At 44.0% G+C, this 24,169-nt stretch overlaps 1 protein-coding gene and 1 long non-coding RNA gene across 3 annotated transcripts in view; one reads left to right on the forward strand and one right to left on the reverse strand.

Moving 5' to 3' along the window:
- Nucleotides 1–3,607: 3,607 nt before the first annotated feature.
- Nucleotides 3,608–11,954, reverse strand: LGALSL (galectin like). Of its 2 annotated transcripts, none has more exons than XM_015093879.4 (5): nucleotides 11,570–11,954; nucleotides 10,763–10,834; nucleotides 10,529–10,617; nucleotides 9,120–9,297; nucleotides 3,608–6,747 (listed from the first exon to the last, which is right to left on the reverse strand). In XM_015093879.4, the coding sequence occupies exons 1-5, from the start codon at nucleotides 11,603–11,605 to the stop codon at nucleotides 6,604–6,606; spliced, it is 519 nt and encodes a 172-aa protein (XP_014949365.2). In that variant the 5' UTR covers nucleotides 11,606–11,954; the 3' UTR covers nucleotides 3,608–6,603. The 2 variants fall into 2 exon arrangements, with proteins under 2 accessions (XP_014949365.2, XP_060268022.1); XM_060412039.1 differs by having other exon boundaries at nucleotides 3,608–8,120.
- LOC114113914 (uncharacterized) overlaps nucleotides 11,287–24,169 on the forward strand; it is a 123,007-nt gene continuing 110,124 nt past the window's right edge. The window contains exon 1 of the long non-coding RNA XR_006059157.2: nucleotides 11,287–11,459. This is a non-coding gene — a long non-coding RNA (uncharacterized LOC114113914). The remainder of the gene's footprint in view (nucleotides 11,460–24,169) is intronic.

A 24,169-nucleotide genomic window follows, 5' to 3' on the forward strand; every position in this document is an offset into this window, starting at 1 on the left:
ACACCTCCGTCACTGCTGACTCTCAAAACACACTGTCACAAGTGTCATTATTTCCATTTCCCATGCAAAGCAAATAAAGACTGGAGGCTTAAAGTGCCCATCTGAACACACACAATATACACACTATATCCCTGAGGTCCAGATGGCTCTTCCTTCTCACCCTCATTGCAGCCTCACGGCTTCTCTTCTTCCCGTTCCCAGACTAACTGTTCAGGTAAGCTTTGATTATTTGCATCTGTCTTTTCAGAATTAATGACAGAATACTGACAGAAAGGGAGGTGCTGGAGTTAATGGAAAATGTTTCTTATTGTTCTTACTCATGAAAGCTTGGAAGACCCATCATCCCCATGGTCTGGGGCTGGCTTGCCACTGCCAGAGCCTGTGATTTAGAACTGTCTGTGCGGTCCTCTCAAACAACAAAGCCTGCTTCCCGTCTGTGTTTGCTCACCTCGTCACCATCTTTCCCTGGGGATGGAAGGGTGTATCAAAGCAAGAGAAAGCGTCAGTGGCTATTTCTTCCCCTTCTCTCTCTAGGTTGAGTATTGTTTTGGCACCTTGTATATACCTATGTAAATTTATGATGAAATATATGCTTTCCAAAGCAGTTCTTTGCCTTTTGCAAGAGACTTAAAAAAATAATCATTGTGAAATTAACACAGTGATCAGGAAACAAGTGTGAAAGGAAGACTTGAAATTTATTTCCAAAATGCTGTGAAACAGCTCAGCTGGGCCATTACCACTTGCCCTCTACCCTCTTTACCACTGCTCCCCTGGTGGCTCAGAGGTTAAAGCAGACGTCTGCCTGCAATGTGGGAGACCTGGGTTCGATCCCTGGGTCAGGAAGATCCCGGGAGAAGGAAATGGCAACCCTCTCCAGTATTCTTGCCTGGACAATCCCATGGACGGAGGAGCCTGGTGGGCTACAGTCCACAGGGTTGCAAAGAGTCGGACACGACTGAGTGACTTCACTTTCACTTTCTACCCTCTTTACAAGTTACAAGCCACCTTGTATATTTACGTCATAGAAAAATTGGGCCCCACCCTGGCAATTCTGCAAATGAATAATTAATTGAAATGTTTACCAAGAAATGAGGTAAGCTTCCCCTAGAACCTTAATCTTTCTCAGAGCACCTGCTACTTAAAACAGGTGTCAGGGTCCTTTGGTGGCTCAGAGTTAAAAGAATCTGCCTGCAATGCAAGAGACCCAGGTTTGATCCCTGGGTCTGGAAGATCCCCTGCAGAAGGGAATGGCTAACCACTCCACTATTCTTGCCTGGAAAATTCCATGGACAGAGGAGCCTTGCGGGCTCCACGAAGTCACAAAGAGTTGGACATGACTGAGCGACTCACACACACAGAGGGTTCTGCTGCTGCTGCCGCTAAGTCGCTTCAGTCATGTCTGACTCTGTGACCCCAGAGATGGCAGCCCACCAGGCTCCCCAGTCCCTGGGAGGGTTCTAGTGAGGTCCTAAAGCCACCCCAATAAGGAAGGTTCTTACACAACTTGGTTGAAAGACACTTCCTTTCCCTACAATGTTTATAGTAAGGGAGGGTTGGGAGTGAGGAAGGTTAAACCTGGGGGGGCAGGTGGGGAGAAAAGACATAGTTGTAAAGTTACAATTAAAGTTGCACGGTGGTTTTTTGGCAGAGCAGGATGCCCCAGTGTTGAAGTTTTCACAGAAAGATACCCACAGATCAGAATCTCACAGCCTGGCACAACTCAACAGCTTGATTCAGCAAATGTTTATGGAATTCCCAAAGGCAGAGCTGCTTAGTTTGGGACCTGGGACCACTGACACCATCAGGATGTTTTTTAAAAATACAAACTCCTGAGACCTACTCCAGACCCACTGAAACATAATTTCCCAGGGTGAGAATGGACTTTTACCCCCTAAGGAGGCTTCTTGGGTGATTCTTCAGCATACTGAAGTTTAAAAGCACCAGGGTCTGTTTTATTCATTGATTTGTCCAAGTATCTAGAACAGCAATTGACAGAGCTCAATAAATACCTGCTGAATGAATAAAGGTCCTTAAATGTCTGTGGCACTCAGAGACTCCAGTTATAAATATCTTCTAGACTGTCTAATTAAAAATGCTGTCATAGAACAAGGATACTGTTGTATCCCACGGGGGCAGAGGAAGCTCTCCTACCTCTGCCCAGCAGCCTCAGCAAATTGTTCTCACTTTGACAGGGCTTTCCATGCCTACGAATGTGCATGCCAAGTCGCTTCAGATGTTTCTGACTTTTTGCGACCTCATGGATTATAGCCTGCCAGGCTCCTCTGTCCATGGAATTTTCCTGGCAAGAATACTGGAGTGGGTTGCCATACCTTCCTCCAAGGGACCTTCCCAACCTAGGGATCGAACTCAAAGTCTTTTTATATCTCCTGCATAGGCAGGCTGGTTCTTTACCACTAGTGACAACTAGGAAGCCCTTCCCTGCCTATGCTGCTGCCTATACTTCACTGCAAAAACTGTGACAAAGACCAGCCTCCCAGCCTTGCTTCCTTAAAAAATAGAAATGAAAAAATAATAAAGGAAGGAATTAGTAAAACCAGCTAAGGTGTAAGTAGGTACCCTAAATCCAGCATGTTGAGTAAATTATCTTTCCTAAACTACCTGTAACTAAAGCTAGGCAAACTTCTATAAGCCAGTTTTATTTGTAGTCATAATAGCTAAGGGATCAAGTTTCCTTCTTAATCATTCAAACCACAGGAAAGATTGTATATACAATCTTGCTTTTGTATACACAACATGCTAATAAGGTTATATTAATAATTTATTAAGAACCCACTACATCCTTAACAGGTGAAACCTGGTCCATCCACACCATGGAATACTACTCAGCAATAAAAAGGAAAAACTTAATACACACAATATGAACCTCAAATGCATTATGCAAGAAACCAATCCCAGAGGATTATATGATTCTCTTTATATGACATTCAGGAAAAGGCAAAACTATAGGCAGGTGGAATGGGTCAGTTGTTGCCTGATTAGGCCTGGGAGTAGAGGTCACATTTAACCATAAAGTGATAGCACAAGGGGATTTTGGGGGTGATCGAACGATTCTGTATCCTGTTTGAGGTGATTGTTATGTGAATCCATTTATGTATTGAAATTCACAAAACTGCACATCAAGAAAAATGTGAATTTACCATATGCAAATTTTATTTTAAAAATAACCCATTGCACACACAACTCATTAGGTCTCTGAGGCCCCCTCAGACACTTTCCTTCCCTTGATCAGTTTATTAACGTGGGCAACACATAAACAAGGGGTCTTGGAGTGAGCATGTCAGGGAAGGAGGGTTGTGCTACCAGATGGTCCAGGCTAAGTACATCACATGCCTGTATGCTTAGTCCAACTCTCTGCAACCCCACGGACTGCAGCCTGCCAGGCTCCTCTGCCCATGGGAGTTTTCAAGCAACAATACTGGAGTAGGTTGCCAGTTCCTTTTCCAGGGGATCTTCCCGACCCAGGGGTGGAATCTGAGTCTCCTGTGTCTCCTGCATCGGCAGGAGGATTCTTTACCACTGAGCCACCTGGGAAGCCCAAGTACATCACACCTGGTACCGAGTTTAGCACCTTATAAATTGGAAACCATTTTGTAGAAAATTCCTTTATTATAGTGCAAATAACTTTCAGCAGTGACATCATAACGCTAAAACACATTTAGCAACATTTTACACCACGCAGTAAATAAGAAAGTGTTTCTTTGAAAATATGTCATCATAGGAACATTATTTCTACATTAATAATGTAGCTGGAAAATGCCAAAGGTGTTTCTCTCAAGGCAAAAGGGCTCCTGCCCTCTTTTTGGATATTTTCTTAATACAAATGAAAGGATTTGCCATTTTAACAAATCATCAACAATTCTAAGAACGATCCCTCTGGAGGTTTTGAACTAAGGTTGGCATGATTTGAAATGGGGTTTCAAATTTTTAAAAAAATTAAGACAATTCTGGGATAGCCCAGAAATAGAAGTCACTTCTATTAACTTTTAAGTAGATATATACATTCATTCCAATTTTGATGCAGAAATGAACAGATTGTCTAAAGCCTGCCTATTATTCCCCCAGAGCCTGATTGTTATTTATGTTCCTTGGTTTTGGTCATATTGCAGAATTACAGCTCTGGTCAGGAATAACACCTTACACACCCAAATGCTTTCCTGTGAAGCTTAAAATTGCACTTTTCATCCTGAATTTCCACCTTAGACCTCACATGCTGATGAAAGGATGTGAACAGTTTCCAGTTTACAGCTAATGATTAATGCAGCTGGACTAGCCCCCCGCTAACTTAATTATACCTGAATCAAACCATCACATCATTCTGATAAATTTCAATAAGCTTTACCAAGAGGTACTCACTGACCCCACAGAACAATGAAGGGTTAACAGTGTATCTTTACACTAAGCTGCCTAAGGGCTTGGCTGCTAACCAGTTAGCTGATAGGTAGAGAGAATAGTGTCAGTTCCAACAGTTACACCCCCAACTCCTCCAGTTTCTGCTGAATTATGCAGTGGGCGGGAATGGATGACAACTCAAAGAAAAACCTCCTGTTGGGGGGGGGGTCTTCTACCATAATGAGACTCAAAACCCCTACCAATACATTTCAGGGTGTCCTCTAGGTCTTTCTACAAATACTTGACAAAATCTAGTGGCTGCACAAGGTTAGTCACGGGCTCCAAAATACCGGAGCCAGAGCATAGCCTTCCTGACTGAATATGGCTGGTTAAGTCAGCTAGGACATAAAGCTTTTCAATGCTCAGCCAGTCTTATTGGATAAAGCATCTTCTTACATAACACAGTGGAACTGTGCTAAACAGTTTCAAAGCTGAGGAGAATCCAAATATATCACCTATAAAAAAAATGCACGATTTTAGTTTGCTTTTTCTTAAACTTTGGTACTGAAACACTGTCTACATTCTTGACACGTGAAAATGACGTGGCCACTTCCGTGCCTCTGCATGTTGTGTAAAAAAACTCAAAAGCAAAGCAGGACAAGGACGTGTCATAACAAGACGCAGTATGCTGTACAAATAAAACCTAAATTATATATAAATACACCCCCACCCCAGCACCCCCTTACCACCCTCAACTAGCTGACCAGAGCAATGCCAAGGGTCCTTCTCTCCAAAGCCAATGCAGTTTATGAAATCCAGCGCCCAGGACTCCAACCATCCCTTGCCTTGCAGTGATGTGTGTATCACTGCAGGCTTTTCCTGGAGACTACCTACTGTCTAATCAGTTCCACAAGTACAGGGAAACTCCCAGAGCTTCACTGGAGCATTCATACTATTGGCTGGACTCAAAGACCTAGAGTCCTGGGAGTTAACTTTTCAGATAAACTAACTGGATCATTTCCTAGGTTGGATCTTGTCTTATCGTACTGTCTTAGCAGAGCCCACACAGTAGGAAGCATCTTCTACTCTGAAGCTCCAAAGGCATTGCTTAGGGATTGGTGAGGGTCACATAATAAAAGTGATACAATGAGCTAACAGCTTAAGTTGATATAAATTATTTCCAAGTAAGTTATTTGGGGCCATTTGCTTCTGCTTTCCATTGCATTCCCAAATCATTTTCACACTATACCTTTAAAAACGTATGTAATAGTCCATTTTTAAAACTATCGATGCAATCACCTCTTAATGTGTTTTCAACTAGCTTAATAACAACTTGATGAGCTATTATGTAGATCCAGTGAAAAGTAGTTAATTAGTCTTAAGGATGCCAATACTGTGCTAATTTCACAGTATGGAGAAAAAGCAATGTTAAGTAGAATTTTACATAATCATTAATAACTTGAAAAGCAGTCTTACTGAACTGTTGCAAAGTTTTCCCAAAAGCACTTACAGCAATTTATATCAAGAGATCCTAAGTTTAGGGGTAGGAGGATAAGACTCAACTCTTTAAGGTAGAAACTCACCTTTCTCATGACTGTAATAGGTAATTTCCCCACTCAGACCTAAGATAATTGTACATTCAAAAGTTCATAACAAGCTGTTCTTGAGACATTAATCATCTCTAACACATACACTGAGTAGAAATAAATAACTACAAGAAAGCTTAAAAAATCTGAGTTAACATTATGCTGTGCAAAAAGGAAAAAAAAACAAAAAAAAAACCCTTGAACAACCTACATTCTATGTTAAATACCCTGACTAAAATGTTGGTTGTGCTACACAATTCCACTTCAGTGCAGAAATGAGTTGATTTCTGTGTACCGTCTTTGTTGTTGTTGTTTTAAGTCTTTAGCACTTTTGTTCGAAATATCACCTTGCTTTGAAAAGATGAATAACTTATTACCAAATCACAGATCGTCACAAATCCATCTCAGTTTAGTCTGAATAAAATCCAGCATAAATGCATTACTTTGTTCTGGGGATAATGGCTCGGTGTCTTAGTTCCGATAGCTTCCTAAGGGCAAACGACCGCTGAAGTCATTTTGGGTTTAAACTGCACAGAAAGAAGAGACAGTGAAGTCTGCCTTTTTGTTTTCTTTTTAAGTCTTTAGACCTTGCTAGGACACTTCTTCCAGATCAACAGTCAGGCAGTTGTGGCACCTGATGCTCTTTGAAACAGACGTGGTTTAAACATCAGCCAAGCTTAGTGATTTGGAGGTCTCCGTTGATCTTTATGGTGTCGATTGCAGATAACGTTTGAATGCGGTGGTAAAAATCAAAAAGTTGGTGTCCATCCACAAACACTCTAAAACGTGGGTGCTCACAAAGGATTTCCACCTGGAAAAAACAAAATAAAACCCTCAGTTCATAATTTCAATGAACTCTGCTAGGAAAAATGAACAAATACCTCATTTTAGAGAAAGGCAACATCTTCAGCAGTTCTCACACTCTAGAGTGCACTGGAATCAGACAGAAGGCTATAGAACAGACTGCTGGACTCTACCCTCCTAAATTTTCCATTTAGTAGGTCAAGGGTAAGGTCTAAGAATGTGCTTTTCCACCAAGTTGTTGGTGGAAACTGATGATGCTGGTGTTGCTGGAATGAGGGACACACTTTGGGAGGCACTGCTCTACACTATTCAATGTCCTTGAAGGATTTAAAATTGCCTTACTATTTCTCCCTTCTCATTGCATGCCAGAAAGTGATATAAAGTGGTATAGATTTATCTATATGGCACTTAATGCCTCCATCCTCATCCCCTGAACAATTCTATCCCACCTTCAGAGAAGCCCCTCACAAGGCAGAGCAGGTACCCATTAGGAGCATGTAATAACAGTTTGGACACTCAAACAAGATAAACACTAAGCAGAGAAGGATACACAGTAATTACCATTGGACCAAGGATGTGTAATTAACAAGGCTTTGTTAAGCCAAACAAAAATACTGATTCCATATGGTAAAAGCTTTTTCTTCCTCTTTTTTCTAACTTAAGGAATTCACCATAGAGTTTAATCACTGGTTTTACACTATGTATTTATTAAAAGCATTTGTATTCATCATGTAAGGAGAGACTCCATATGTGATATTAGTCACATTTAATGCATATTATTACTAAAATTATGTCACCAAGAAGGGCTGATTCCATCTCAATTTTGTTGTTGGGGAGCATTATTCCACTGGGCAGAAGCTTTGGTTACTCACACTCATGAGCTCTGCGTTAAGAGTCACCATTAAGAAACTGTCACAGTTCAGGGGAGCCTCAGGGTCATTATCATTCTAGAGAAGGGTAAGGGTGCCTTCCCCAGGCTATGCTAGAAGGGTAATTAGTCTCTATTCTATCACTGATATCAATGTCATAGATTCTTCTTTACCCCCAAGACTCCAAGATGGGAAGAAATATTATGACTTATTCATAATGCCCTTGTACATTTCTAGAGGAGGAGCAACAGGTTAAGGGTAGTTCTTGTTTGTTAGGTATATATGAAACAGGGAGCTTTTAACCAAGTTGTCATTATTATGATGTATGTTAACAAAGTGTAGGGCTTCCCCGGTAGCTTAGCAGTACAGAACTTGTCCGCCCATGCAGGAGATGCAAGAGACATGGATTTGATCCCTGGGTGGGGAAGATCCCCTGGAGGAAGGCATGGCAATCCACTCCAGTATTCTTGCCTGGAGAATCCATGGACAGAGGAGCCTGGTGGGCTACGGTCTGTAGGGTTGCAAAGAATCAGACACGACTAAGTGACTAAGCACAACAAACTTTAACGCAGACACTTCATCACCAAGTCTGACATGTCAGTAAATTCTTTTCTAACACATTACTGACTTGCACCTTTTACTTGGCATTGTCCTTCATAGAGGAAGATGCGGCTCATGCTATTTGATGGGACTGGAAACTTGGGTTGTGCTTACTGCCTGACAGATAGTGGGGAACAAATCTATACTCATTCTGGCCCAAGGGAAGGCATCTATCAATCAGCCACACAGCCTGTGACAATGAAGTAGACTGAGGCTGCTTAACCCAGCATTAGTCACTCAGTCATGTCTGACTCTTGATGACCCCATGGACTGTAGCCTGCCAGGCTCCTCTGTCCATGGAATTCTCCAGGCAAGAATACTGGAGTGAGCTGCCATGCCCTCCTTCAGAGGATCTTCCCCACCTAGGGAACCTGGGTCTTTTGCATTGCAGGCAGAGTCTTTACCATCTGAGCTACCAGGGAAGTCCAGGGGAGCAACGGCACTGCTAGTCCTCATTAGCAAAGGGAACAAGAGAAAATAAAATAATAATTGCTCTAGTCTCAAAAAAGGTATAACTGATATGGTCTGGTACTACTTAAAGGTTGAGAAAAAAGAAAGAAATCCTAGGTATTTATTAATATTTATTAAATAGTTAGCTTAGGACAATTATCTATTAAATGCCTAGTACTATACTGAATACTACACAGAGAAGTATTTATTCTTAACAATCTAGACATGTAAATATGGGTTTATTTACACATATTGGCTAAATAGAACCAAGAGCTTCTACTGATTATTAATTCATATCAGCAAACAGAGCTCTTTTGATCGCTTTTCTTTTTTTCACCATCAGGTGACAAATTTCTTGGACATGCAAAAATTCTGGCTGCTTAAAGCACTCTTGGCACATCTCAGATGAAAATATCACCATCCTGCCAATGGCTGGAGCTGAAGCACTCGAGGTACTCACCCTGAATGGCTGGTCTGGGATGAATGGGAAGTAAGGGATCGCTGACTGTTCTTCACCCCTTTCCCCAGATATACAAGAATTTCTGAGTAGCTGCCGGTCTGTGAACACTGCTTTGAGTTCTATTGCCACATCGGCGGGAGGATCTTCTGAATCACCACAGGTCAAGCTGATTGCAAAGCTGAAAAGAAAATCATCTCATTTATTCACGGTTGAGCAAAATAACATTTAACAAAGACCCAGGCTCCCATTTCCTTCTTCCTCTCTGGATTGGTCAGCTTTTAGTGGGCCACTACTCTCCACAGGGCGGCGGTGGGGCGGGGGAGGGGGGGGTAGGTGACAAGACCATGGATAAGTAGAATTACAATCAAACTAGCTAATTTTGTTACCCACAGGAGGTGGCCCTGGAGAAAACTTTGATAGAGATGAAAATAACTAACTGTGGATATTTCAGATACTCCAAACTACCCACACATCTGTGTTTTAACCCATTTCAGAAGACTCAAAAACAGCCAGGGGAAACTGACCAAGGGAAACAATATCTTGTAGTTTGGTTCTCATTTATACTGATAGTTCTTACTCCAAGCACTGTGTTTGAAAAACATTTTTTTAAAAAAGTCCTTTGGCCTCCCTAAGGGTCAAAGAGAAAATGATGTGGGTCTATATTTATAATCTCTGATATAAATAGCTGTCTAGAGAAATGGCCACTGAGATTCATACACATTCTTTTCATGGGAACATAGTACTTTCTTGGCACTTGCAACCAGTAACACTGGCCACAGGGGTTGGAAGGGCAGCAGAAAGCTACAAGAGTGAGGCAGGACCTTGTAACTGCTGGATAGGTATAAGTGTTGTAGTGAAAAAAGAGGAAAAAGTTGTTTTGTTTTTTCTCTTGCCCTTTTCTGAGCTCTTTTTTTCACTTTTAACTGTTCCTGATCTGTAGTAGGTAATCAAGACTAACCTGGTATGCAGATCACACTCTGTCTGGGGCTCACCTTTACAGCACTCTCTTTGCAGACGACCCCCTCATAGTTCTTTTCCTCTCTTTTTGCACTACAGAAAGGAGGCCATAGTACAATTCATGCAAGACAATGGACCCAACTACTGGGCTACCTGATGGCCAGTCTGTTTTTGAAATGATACAAAAGGAAGAAGAATACAAGACCTTCACACCTTTGTTCCTCATCACTGACCCCTTCATCTATATAATCACCACCCCCCGCCAATTCCTCATGGGAGGGGCATACAGTTCTTGAGGCTCTAGCCTGCTGTTTCTCCCCTCCTCTGGCTGAGGATTAAAGCCACCCTTTTATTTTCTCCAAACTCTGTCTCCGTATTTTTCATTTGGCTTGGGTGGGCAGAGAAACCCAAAATTTTTGACAGCATCATAGGAGACAAGGAATCTGCCTTACCTTTCTGGGTTGAGGTCTACAATGCCCATCACTAACACCTTCTTGCCTGGTCTCATGCCACCTTTAATGTGCCCACAAAATGGCACGATCTGTAGAGGATGAGAGCAGAAACAAAGTTCACAGCCTGTTAGGGAAGAGCCAAGCCCTCAGTTCCTTAGGACTTGACCCATTTAAAAATGCAATTAGAAACAAGAGGGTACAGGCAGACACCGAAGAGGGAACAAAATCATTTACCAGTCGTGGGAAGTACACGTCGGCTTGAACTGGCGAGCCCAAGGAGTTGTTTAAATGCCCATCATCTAGTTTCTAAAAATAGAAGCACACAGATTGGCTTTCCAAAGGCTTTCGGAGGTGGGTGTTAGCGGGAGCAGGGAAGAACCTATACAAATCTGGAGGAATCCAGCAATCCTCCCCACAACAGAGGCTTACCCGCAGAAAACCCCGGAACCAAACCCGTCCTTTCTATCAGGTAGCTAAGCCTCTGATGCTCCCCAGACCCTTCAGATCTAGATCAAAATGAAGGTCGAGGCCCACTGGGGAACCAGAGCCCCGCTCCGGAGGAAGGCAGGCTCCTCTCCAACCGCAAACGCCCCTAGAACCTGTCGCCCAGGCCTGGACTCCAGGATGTGGCTGGAGTGCAGCAGCCGCGCTCAACTTCTCCCGCGAGCCCCAGGCTAGGACCCATTTCCAAGGGGGAATCCCCGGGATGCCGTGGGGGTTGGGGGAGCGGACAAGGGGCGCGCGCGCCGGACACACTCACAACCGCGCACACTCACACCTGGCCGGTGTCTGCACGGCGCGGAGTGGGCTGTAGCTCACCCCCACGCGCAGGCCGCCCCTAACACCTCCACTCAGCCAGCAGTCCTCCCGCGGGGCACCCCTCCAGCCCTCCCCCCACTCCGGTCGCGCACAGCCGGCTCCCTCTAACCAGGTACTGGGGCGCCGTCTCCCGCCGGGGGCGCGGGGCTGGGCCTCCGCCAGGCGGGAGCCAGCGGCGGGGCCGTGCGGGCCGCGGGAAGGGGGCGCCTCGCCGGCACTCACCACCACTGCATCGCTGTCGGCCACCGACCCCGCCATCTTCTCGCGCAGCGCGGCGGGGTGCGCGGCTGGCGGCCGGGCGGCGTGGGACGTGGGACGCGGCGCGCGGGCGGGGATCCCGGGGCGGTCCTGCGCCGGGCGGGGGCGCGGGTCCGAGGCTGGCTGGGGCGCGCACACACGCGCGGGTACGCGCGCGCGCACGCCCGGGGGCCCGGCGCCGACCGGGCCAGCGGCGCCTGGGGGAGGGGGGACGGGGGGAGGCGGGGGAGGCGGCGCGGGCCCGGAGGTCGGAGGTGGTTGCCGCGGCCGGGACGGAGCTGCAGAGTCTAAGCTGCTTTCTTCCTCGGGGTGCCGCTACCGTCGCCCGAGGAAAAAGGTGGCGAGGGCCGCGCCGTGTCGGCCTAGGGTGGCATTTAAAGGCCGCCGGGGCCCGGCTCGGGAACCGGGAACAGGGCGGAGACCCGGCTGGGCTGCCGCGGCTTGCTCAGCTTGCCCTGCCCCTCGGCCATTGGACGGCGGCAGGAGGCTGGGGCGGGAGGGACTGGCCTGCCAGTGTCGGGGCGTGCGAGGGGGCGGGCGCCTGGTCGGTCCTCTCCTGCGGCAGGGTGGGTGGGGCCGGGGGTGAGGAAGTGAGGCCGGGGCCTGCCAGGTGACAGGTGCTTGTGACATCCCCGCCCCTCCCCTCCGGCCACCCCCTTCCTACTCTGGCTGCGCCTGGGGGCAGGTGGGACAGTGGAGACTGAGATCCAGGAAGATTTGGAGGTGGAGGTGGATTCCAGAGCTCGAGATTTCTTTCAAAGAATTTCAGCGCAGTGCGAGAAAAGATTCATTTCGAGCCTTCCAGGGTACAAAGATAATGAAAGGCCTCTGGGCTTGCATAAATAAATATTTGACCTAAAAGCAAGAGGCAGAGAGGACTCGGAGTAGGGACTTTTATATAACGGAAGGCTGAATATAGAATAGACCTCCCTTCCCTGCGAAAAGATGGGGGTCCCTGGAGACTGTTTTTAGCCAGGGGCCTGGTTAAATCTCATTAAATTGAACTGGGCACAGTGCCTGCCCTCAGAAGGCCTTCGTTGGGCTGTTTTGTTTGTTTTTTACAAGTCACCTGCTCAATCTAGTGAAGTCGCCCAGTTGTGTCCGACTCTGTGACCTACCAGGCTCCTTCCTCCATGGGATTCGCCAGGCAAGAGCACTGGAGTGAGTTGCCATTTCCTTCTCCAGGGGATGTTCCCAACCCAGCGATCGAACCCGGGTCTCCCGCATTCCAGGCAGACGCTTTAACCTCTGAGCCACCGGAGAAGCCCAATCTAGGGGAGTGGGTTTCTCACTGAACATCTCCTGATACCCCTTGAGGAGTGATTCCCAGGGAGTGCAGCTCTCTTCATTCCAAGTCACAAATTCCTTTATGGTGTTTCCACATTAGGACGATTATGTAACTTCTCCGCTAAAGCTGTATCAACATACCCTGTATTCGGTGACGTCTTGGCTTAAACATTCCATTGTGTGCATCACCCTGGTGTTTTATACTTAATAATCAGAGAACATGTGTGACCTCAGAGGGGCCCTCAGAGACTCCTTTCCTGCCATGATTGCTGACTGTGTGGCCTGGAACATCACTGAGGCTTTGTGTCTTAGCTTTCCCTTTATGGACCAGAGCTAATCATGGTAATCTCAGTTGAGTAGGGAGAATTACCTGCACACGACTGTAAGCCACAGTCATACCCTTTGTGTGCTCTGAACTTGAGACTGAAGGGCAACACAGTTGTGACTCACACTTTTGCTCTTGTTTACCAGTCTTAGCTCAAAATCACACCTTATTGATGATTTTAAAATGTTAGGCAGTCATAGGAAACAATGTTTTTTAAGCACACTTTGATATATTTCAACTTCTGAGAGTTCGGTATAGGGAAGACTCATTGAAGTTCTTTTTCGTCATTAGCTAAGCTAAGAGGGACACAGTACATTGTGGTAGTTAAAGAGCCCTGTGCCCTAGGTTCAAATCCTGGCTCTATGATTAACTAGCTGGGTGATCTTGGACAAGTTACTAAACTTCTCTGTGCCCCAGTTTCTTCATCTGTGAATCCAAGACGACAGCAGTGATGACAATAGCACTTATCTTGTGTTATTGGAAAGATTAGGTAATTGGTTCCTATACCTTTGTTAGATTAGTACCTGGCATATAGTAAGCACTTTACAAATCCACAAACATCCTGAAGGCCTGCCATGTATCAGGCACTAGGGAATTTGTGGGGATTCTTTTCATAGTTCTATTTTATTATTATTTTAAAATCATTTTAAGAATGGAAATATAGTTGATTATATTGTGTTAGTTTTAAGTGTATGGCAAAGTGATTCAGCTATCTATTCTTTTTCAGATTCTTTTCCTTTTTAGGTTATTACACATTATTGAATGTAGTTCCCTGTGCTATAAGTAAGACCTTGATGTTTATCTATTTTATATATAGTACTGTGTATCTGTTAAGTCAAACTACTAATTTATCCTTCTCCACCCCTTTCTCCTTTGGTACCCATAAATTCATTTTCTATGTCTGTTTCTGTTTTGTAAATATGTAAATACAAATGTTCATTTGTAGCTTTTGTTAGATTCTACATATAAGTGATAAGTGATATCACATGATATTTGTCTGTCTGACTTACTTCACTTACTATGATAATCTCCAGGTCCATCCATGTTGCTGCAAATGGAATTATTTCATTCTTTTTATGGCTGAGTAATATTCCATTGTGGGCTTCCAAGGTGGTTCAGTGGTAAAGAATTTACCTGCAAATGCAGGAGATGCAGGAGACCCAGGTTCAATCCCTGGGTCGGGACAATCCCCTGGAGGAGGAAAGCAACCCACTGCAGTATTCTTACCTGGGCAGTTTAATGGGACAGAGGAGCCTGGTGGGCTCATGTAGTCGAAAAGAGTCAGACATGACTGAGTGACTGAGCAATACTCCACTGTATATACATAACGCATCTTCTTTATTCATTCGTCGATGGATATTTAGGTTGCTTCTGTGTCTTGGCCATTGCAAAGAGTGCTGCTATGAACACTGGGGTACACGTATCTTTTGGAATAGAGTTTTCATCTTTTCCAGATACTTGCCCAAGAGTGGGATTGCTGGATCATATGGTAACTCTACTTTTAGTTTTTTAAGGACCCTCAGTGAGGACTTTTTTGTTGACCTAAGCAGAGTATAAGCAGGACTTAGGAGGCTCCTGCACCAATCCGAGAACGATATCGTGGTGGCTCAGACACAGTAGAAGTGCTGAAGATATGAGAAGCTGTGGGCCCTTGATAAGTCCTAGCCGTTGTTATTAGGTAGTTCGGAGAGTTCAAATCGACTTCTAAGCCTCAATTACCTCACTGCAAAGTTAAGAGGTTGGGCTTATTCACCATTCCTCCTTAGCTCTTAAAAAGGTCTTCTGGTTCCTGAAAAGCTGTGTAAATACCATCTAAATGTAAATGGTTTGAGAGTATGTTCTTTTGAATGAAAATAATCTTGGGTTGAATCTTTCAATAAGTAGTTTGTAGGGTGAAGAATAATGCTTTGATTTACATTGTAAGTGGAGTTGAAGATACTTGGATTGCTTGAGATGAGGTCTTACATTTCTTATGTTTTAGGAATGTAAAAAACAGGAAGATACTGAGCCTGCCCAGAACACTTTATTCTGGAAAATTGCTTTTATTCCAAAAATGCTTTGTTCCTTCTCAATCATTCTATAGAATAGTTTTGAACATGGAGAGCAGGCAGAAGCCTAAATGAATTTTTTGTTGTTGTTATAATTAAAGCTGAGCAGAGTCAAACTATCTCTTACAGGGAAATTCATTAGCAAATAAATGAAATCTAGAGCTTGAGTTTTTAAAGAGTTGTACAAAGAAAGACAGGCAAACTTTGCTCTGGGCTTTGATTATGGGCATTTGTGTCTAAAAAACATTAACCAAGACTGTGACCCTTTTATGAAATGCAAGAGTGAACTGCACTACTGCTGGAAACTAATAAAAAGGCTAAAGGTATGTGGGGGAGGCAGTCAAACATGATTAGCATCAAAAAAGAAGTATGCACAGCTCTTTGAAGACAGACTTTGCTAAATGATCTTCCCAGATGGAAATAGTAGAAGGGAAGTGTCTTTCTTTCCTTCCTTCCTGTTTAATGTTTTTTTTTTTTTTTTCCCAAATGCAGGCATGTAGAATTTCTAATACTGGGGGAAAAATATAGCATTGACGTCAGTTCAGCAACCATATTATGAGCAAGGCTAGGTGCTGTGATACCGTGCACCAAGAAGAGATACTTGAAAATGCGTGGATGTTGTCCTGCAGGAGCTCACAAGTCATTCTGGGAACCTATGTAGAATGCAGGGGATAAGATAATAAAGGCCTCAGATCTATAGCCCAAGGAACAAGTTGGGGGAGTCATTCCCATTGGGAAGATTACCCCAGCTTTCTGGAGGGCTTACGTATCTCTGACCACGTGTACAGTAGCCCCTTCCACATTCCCCCCCAAAGCGAGTCTGCAGAGACTGCACTACAGCTCTATTCATGGTTCAAATTCTAAAACAGCTGAACCCCTGTTCTCAGAGGTTGATTCTGTCTCCTGCTGTGGTCCAGGTGGATATGAGCCTTCTTTCTCTACACGTGCCTGAGTTTGACCTTCAGACCACTCATTTCCTATCTGTGTGTGTATGTGTACACATCAGCAGCAGCAGGGTTTCTCCTCCTCAACCCAGTTGACATTTTAGGCTGAGAAATTCTTTCCAGTGGAGGGTAAGGCCAGTAGTGCTACCTGCATCACCACCAAATGGTGACAATCAGAAATTCCCCCAGCACTGACAAATGTAAAATATCCCTGAGTGGGATGGGGCAAACTTGCCTCTACTTGAGAACCAGTTATCTAAAAGGTGCTTTCAGTTCAGTTCAGTTGCTCAGTTGTGTCTGACTCTGCGACCCCATGAACCGCAGCACACCAGGGCTCCCTGTCCATCACCAACTCCCGGAGTCCACCCAAACCCATGTCCATCGAGACGGTGATGCCATCCAACCATCTTATCTTCTGTCATCCCCTTCTCCTCCTGCCCTCAATCTTTCACAGCATCAGGGTCTTTTCAAATGAGTCAGCTCTTCGCATGAGGTGGACAAAAAAATATTGGAGTTTCAGCTTCAACATTCCAGAGAACACCCAGGACTGATCTCCTTTAGGATGGACTGGTTGGATCTCCTCGCAGTCCAAGGGACTCTCAAGAGTCTTCTCCAACACCACAGTTCAAAAGCATCAATTCTGTACTCAGCCCTCTTTATAGTCCAACACTCACATCCATACATGACCACTGGAAAAACCATAGCCTTGACTAGGCAGACCTTTGTTGACAAAGTAATGTCTCTGCTTTTTAATATACTGTCTAGGTTGGTCATAACTTTCTTTCCAAGGAGTAAGTGTCTTTTAATTTCATGGCTGCAGTCACCATCTGCAGTGATTTTGGAGCCCAGAAAAATAAAGTCAGCCACTGTTTCCTCCTCTATTTCCCATGAAGTGATGGGACCAGATGCCATGATCTTAGTTTTCTGAATGTTGAGCTTTAAGCCAACTTTTTCACTCTCCCTCTTTCACTTTCATCAAAAGGCTCTTTAGTTCTTCACTTTCTGCCATAAACGTGGTATCATCTGCATATCTGAGGTTTTGATATTTCTCCCAGCAATCTTGATTCCAGCTTGTGCTTCCTCCAGCCCAGCATTTCTCATGATGTACTCTGCATAGAAGTTAAATAAGCAGGATGACAATGTACAGCCTTGACGTACTCCTTTTCCTATCTGGAAACACTCTTTTGTTCCATGTCCAGTTCTAACTTGTTTCCTGACCTGCATACAAGTTTCTCAAGAGGCAGGTCAGGTGGTCTGGTATTCCCATCTCTTTCAGAATTTTTCACAGTTTGTGGTGATCCACACAAAGGCTTTGGCATAGTCAGTTAAGCAGAAATAGATTTAAGATTCTTTTTACTCATATATGTGTGTGTATTAAGTCACTTCAATTGTGTCTGATTGAAGTGGGTTGCCATTTCCTTCTCCAATGTGTGTGTGTGTGTGTGTGTGTGTGTGTGTGTGTTTCCCTGGTGGCTCACTGGTAAAGAATCTGCCTGCAATGCGGGAGACCTGGATTTGATCCCTGGGTTGAGAAGATCCCCTGGAGAAGGACATGGCAACCCACTCCAGTATTCTTGCCTGGAGAATCCCATGGACAGAGAAGCTTGGGCAGGCTATAGTCCACAGGGTCTCACAGTTGGACACATCTGAGATGATTAAGCAGTATATATATATATATATATATATATATATATATATATATATAATCTATCCAGTCTGATCTAGAGTAGAAACTTGTACATCAGAAACATTTGCCTTTTTATTTGACAAATCATTGCTTCCTGATATTATGGGAGTACTTTAAATGGTTCCCCAAAGAACCTCTACAATGAAGAAGGACCTGTGAGGACCCCTATGAATGTAGCTGCCAGCTCAAAATGTCTGTAATATTGAGAAATTTGTGTGACTTTTGCAATCTGTTCCATAATATCACCATGTTTATTTTTGATATAAACATGATGTTCTCCCCACACTCATAAATACAGCAAAACTGAGGCATCTAAATGTTGACCTGTTTATCCCGTGGCTGGATTCCCTGCCTGTCCCAGGCCCCAAAGGGTGTTTGCAGCCCACTTTGAGGAATAAGATAATGCACCATTTTACAGGCTGGTCAGGCTTTCAACACTCCGTAATTGTTTTAGTCAGGCCAGTCTCTGCTCAGGATAAATCATCACTTAGGCAGAAAATATACAAACTCAGCATTCTTTCGTTTACCTAGTTAGGTAGGAGGGCAAACATTTATCAGCTCTTTTTCTGTATTTCAATACATGATTAAAGTTCTTAATTATTCTAGGAACTCTGGTCATGGTTTTCAATTAATTATTTTGGACACACACACAAATTTGTGTTGTACCAGTGTAATTAGGGGACAACCATAAAATTTGGCAATCAGTGCCAGTTTCCAACATTTCATTATTTTCAGTTTATTTATGAGGAAACTAGAACCAGACTGCTGCTTGCATTTTAATTATTTAGCGCAGGAAGGATTGATTTCAGGAAACCTCCAGGCTGAAGAGAGTAGTAATGAGCCCATTTCCCAGGAGGAATAGGGCTTCAAAGCAATGCACTGCTTCCTACTCCAGGGATGGCACTGTGAGCCCTTTATCATGTCTGAGACACCTTGGGAGTTCACAGGTCCCGAGTGGGCTCACTCCTGTGAAAGGCAACAGGAGTCTTTGCTGAAAGGTAACAGAAGCAAAACGCATTCTGCTGGGAAACAGAAAAGAACGCTACTTCCAGCCTGTGGATCTGGCAGCATGAATGAAAGGTATTTTAAGGCACAGGCTTGGTGTGGGTATTGAGAGCCAAGGCTGTGTTTGTGTGCCCCCCTCTCCAGCCTTCCCTCTAGTTAATTCCAAGATTCAGATCTGTGCGCAGCCAGCCTTGTACCAATAAGGAATGTGACTGGACTACGTGACGGAGCCCCAGGCCTCATTTCACTTGTCTCCTTATGCATGAGCTTTCTGTTTTCCTCTGCTGGTTTATAGTCCTCCTTTTTATTGCCTCTGTGATTTTATTTCCTTGTCATCAAGTGGCATAAAGGGTTTCTTGCTCTGGTAGTTTCATGGAAACTTGCTTAGCTTGGCTGCGTGGAAGCAGATGAAGGTTCAGATTTAGCAGTCCCCTGGAAATCCTGACTAATGGGCACAGGAAAACTCCAGAGGCAGGCTGCCAGGTGGTCATTTGATTTTTAGAGGAAACATGTTTGGGTGACACAGATTTCTAGACTTCTTAAAAGGTGAACTGCACAGAGGCGGGATTAACACAGGCAGCTTCTGAACAAACCACCAGCCAGGAGGGACCTGGGAATTTAAACTTGGCATCCAAATTTGACTAACCAAAGAGATTCAGAGGAAACAGACTTCGTTTATTTGTTCAACAATCCTTTATTGAGCTGGGCTCTGTTTTAGTTGTAATTAGGATAATTTTTTACTTCCTTAAAAAAGCCCCAAACGACTGTACACATACTTAAAATATTTGCCCTGCTTTTCCATATGAGTCTTTTAGGGCATCTCTCCTTCCTCATACTACAGACCCCTCCCTGCGTACTGCCTATTCCATCTGACAGTATCCAGAATGGGTCTAAGAGCTCCTGTGCCAACATGGCAGCAGAGCCCAGAAAATAAAAATAAAGTGTTTTGAATTCAGAGGCTGGTTTCATTCCACTTCCAATCAGATAACACATTTTCTATCTAAATTTAGTTTAGCTGGTAACGTGTTGATTTTTAGGCCTGAAATTGTTCAAATGATTAATTTATCCCATAGGGAAAGATTAATTGAAGAGTTGAGGAAAATATTTTAAATTGCAGAAGTTCAAATTGGTAATCTACAGTGATTAAACTCATCACATTTCATTCGTTCACAACCTTGGCCATGGCTGGCTCAATGTTGCTCTTGAACATAAGAATTAATTGGAATTCTTAAATTTAGGGGTCTTCCCAGGTGATTCAGGGTAAAGAATCTGCCTGCTAATGCTTGATCCACTGGAGAAGGAAATGGCAACCTGCTCCACTACTCTTGTCTGAAAAATCCCATGGAAAGAGGAGCCTGACGGGCTGCAGTCCATGGGGTTGGAAAGAGTAGGACACAATTGAGCAACTGAGCATATCACACATCACATAAATTCAGCAAGTTTTGGAGTTAGGTGTGACTTTTCATGGTTGCTTGGTATGTGGTGTGTGTGTGTAACAAATGGGGCTTCCCTGGTGGCTCAGATGTAAAGAATCTGCCTGCAATGCAGGAGACCTGGGTTTGATCTCTAGGTCAGGAAGATCCCTGGAGAAAGGAATGGCAACTCACTCCAGTACCTTGCCTGGAGAATTCCATGGACAGAAGATCCTGGGAGGTTATAGTCCATAGGGTCGCAAAGAGTTGGACACAACTGAGCAACTAACACTTACTTACTTACTTGGTATGTGAGGTGTGTGTGTGAGTGTATGTGTGTGTGTAAGGCCAGATGGAGTGGGGAAGGAGGAAAATTTCAGCCTTTCTTAAAAGCCAGTCCTCATTGTAATACCAGGAATAGATGGAAGTAACTTCAGGAGGGAAACAAACTAGCTGACTGGTTGTTTTTGAGTCCACTGATTTAAATGCCAGTAAAAACCCCATCAACAGAAGAGAACCTCATACTTCTTTTTTTTTCAGATGACTGAGGCGGAGATACACATATTAAATTTCTATCCTTTGATATTTTCTCTGCTAACAGATGTCCTCCTTGAGACTGGTTCAGAATCTTCCTTCACAAAACTCTATTCCTGGCCAGTAATGCCCACTTTGCACATCAGTCTCATGGGCACTTTCCCCGATAATCCAAGCTCCTCCCCCGCCAGACTCCTCCACTTCATTGCTGTTCCCAGGCTCCACCCCTCTCTTCCCATTGGATCTGGGCTCTCCTCCTGGGCAGGCCCCTCCTCCACAGCCTGTCTTCAGTGAGTAGACTCTCACCCAGCCTGAAAGAGAAAATCAAAAACAGACAAGCACGTTGCATTTACAAAGTGCCCTTCTCTGGAAGGCAGGATTTCTTGTCTTTCAGAAGGCTTCTCTTTTAGTCACTGTTGACAGACTGATGCTGTAGCCAGGACCGGGCAGAAGTGTCATCCCATTTCATAAAGTGATACAGCTGACAGTTATTCTAGAGAAGCTATAACTAAGGGTTGCTTTAGATGATTTATACAAACTATCCAATGTCAGGTGATATTCTATAGGTAGAAATAACAAGGAATGAGCTCAGTGAGAAGAGATGGGTAGACTTTCTGAGTATGGGCAGGATGCGTGTTTCCTCAGGTCTAGTGTTGGTTTTCATCTACAGTGTGGTTTTATTCTCAGTGCCCTGATAGCAGCTCATAAAACAGTCACAGTTCACCCCAAAGCCCTTAGAAATTACTGCTAGTGCATAGAGCACCATCCAAGAATCTTTTGTAAACTGTAATTCAGGTCTGTCTTCAACGCTGACTTCACGTTATCAGTATGGTCTTTTAAAAACATAAATCATGTACCGTTGACTCTCCTTAAAATCATGTGCTGAGTTCTCATGGTATTTGGGATGAAACCCTAATTCCTTTCCATGGCTTTTAAGGCCCTGTGGGAGCTGGCCCTCTCTCTCCACCTTAATTTGGGGGCTGTATTCCTCCCCCTGCTCACTGCTTTTCAGCCCAAACTGGCCTTCCTGAAGTTTTCCTAACAGTTGAGCACACTCATTCCTCAGGGTCTTTTCACTTGCTCTTGGGGGGGAGCGTGCTTCCCCAGGCACTTCTTTGGGTTTCTTATTCTTAAATTCTTCACTCAAATGTCACCTTCCATGAAAGACAGTGCCTGATATAGGCTCCAGCCAGGGCTCTTGCACTGCATCCACATTCTCCCTTCATCTTTAATTGTCTTGTTTATTACCTGGTGTGGCTTTTCCACATCAGACGGTGCAAGCCTTGGGAGCAGATTCTTGTCTTTCTTCCTGAAGTGAAGTGAAACTGGGAGCAAAGATTTATTGATTGAATGTATGAGTAAGTGAATGAGTTACTGAATAATGCACAGCTGCAGATCTGCAGATGAAATGAAACCTCAGAACTGGACTTTGCTGGCAGTGCAGTGGATAATCATCTGCCTGCCAATGCAGGGGACATCACTTCAATCCCTGACCTGGGGAGACTCCACATGCCTTGGGCAGCTAAAGCCCATGCACTGCCACTACTGGAGCCTGCGTGCTCTAGGGCTCATGGGCGCCTGTGCCACAACATACTGAAGCCTGTGCACCTGGAGAGCCTGTGCTCCTCCAGAGAAGCCACTGCAATGAGTAGCCCCCACTGACTACAACTAGAGAAAGCCTGTGCGCAGCAACAAATGTCCAGTGCAACCAAAAATAAATAAATAAATAAATAAATAAATAAATAAATAAAATAAACCTCGCACTTATAGGGACCCTTCCAGGGTCCCAAGGCTAGAGTCTACTTGTTTCCCTCTGTTGCACAGCCTGAGAACAGTCCTCTTTGGACTGACATATAAAGACATGCCCTGAGATATCCTTCCCATCCCTGAGAAGTCTGGATTCTAGATGCCATGGGTTACACATAAACTCAACCTAAACATGAAGCAACCTAAACATTAGGTTGTTGAACCTAAGTAATAATTGTCAGAAAGTACACTTGTAAGCAATGAAAAGTTGAAGTGGTGAGATCAAGGGTAGAAAATATGATAGTGAAAAAAAATCCCAAAGCACAAGCATAGCAATGTCAGGAGCTTTATTAGCAGTATTATTGTTTCCTCATCCTGATGAGATAGGCTCTCAGGCTCTTTAAAGTAACCTGATATTGAACATTAATTATAACATCTTCTCTAAGAGGAATGATCAATGAAGGTGCTGCTTTTCCCTATTGCTTATTTAATTTTATTTAATTAATGCTTACAGAATGTTCCCGGGTGGTGCTAATGGTATAGAACCTGCCTGCCAATGCAGGAGATGTAAGAGACACGGGTTCAGTCCCTAGGTGGGGAAGATCCCCTGGAGGAGGACATGGCAACCCACTCCGGTATTCTCGCCTGGAGAATCCCATGGACAGAGGAGCTTGGGGGGCCACAGTTCATAGGGCCGCACAGAGTTGGACACTTAAAAACATCACTTTGCTAGCAAAGATCCATATACTCAAAGCTATGGTTTTTCCAGTAGTCATGTACAGATGTGAGAGTTGGACCATAAAGAAGGCTTAGTGCCAAAGAACTGATGCTTTTGAACTGAGGTGCGGGGGAAGACATTTGAGAGTCCCTTGGACAGCAAGATCAAACCAGTCAATCCTAAAGGAAATCAGCCCTGAATATTCACTGGAAGGACTGAAGCTGAAGCTCCAATACTTTGACCACCTGATACAAAGAGCTGACTCATTGGAAAAGACCTGATGCTGGGAAATATTGAAGACAGGAGGAGAAGAGGGTGACAGAGGATGAGATGATTAAATAGCATCACCGACTCAATGGATGTGAATTTGAGCCAACTCTGAGAGATAGTGGAAGACAGAGGAGCCTGGAGTGCTAGAGTTCATCGGATCGAAAAGAGTCAGATATGACTTAGCGACTGAACCACAACAACAACAACAAATAATCTTTTAAAGATATTTAGAAATAGTTTCCCACATTACATAGTTAGATTTTTAAATTCTGCATACTGGCTTAGGGTAAGGAAGGAATCCAAGGCTGACTGTTTTATTTTGGATGATGTAGAATACACGTTTCTCTCTATTTATCCTTCTCTTTTTGTCTGTAAGAGTCCAAGCAATAGAAGTCATTATCCTTAAGACTTTTCACTCCAGTGGGATTAACTTGTTTCACATTCTTTTTTTGAAGTTTGGGGAAATCCCCTCTTTAAAAACAGTAGAGAAATTCTGTTTTAACCCCTCACTATCTTTATTTGTATATAAAAACACATTCCAAATGGCTGTAACAATGTCTTGATAAGTAAGGGCTCTTTGCAAAAATA

This window comes from Ovis aries, chromosome 3 (assembly GCF_016772045.2).
Source record: "Ovis aries strain OAR_USU_Benz2616 breed Rambouillet chromosome 3, ARS-UI_Ramb_v3.0, whole genome shotgun sequence".
Taxonomy (NCBI): domain Eukaryota; kingdom Metazoa; phylum Chordata; class Mammalia; order Artiodactyla; family Bovidae; genus Ovis; species Ovis aries.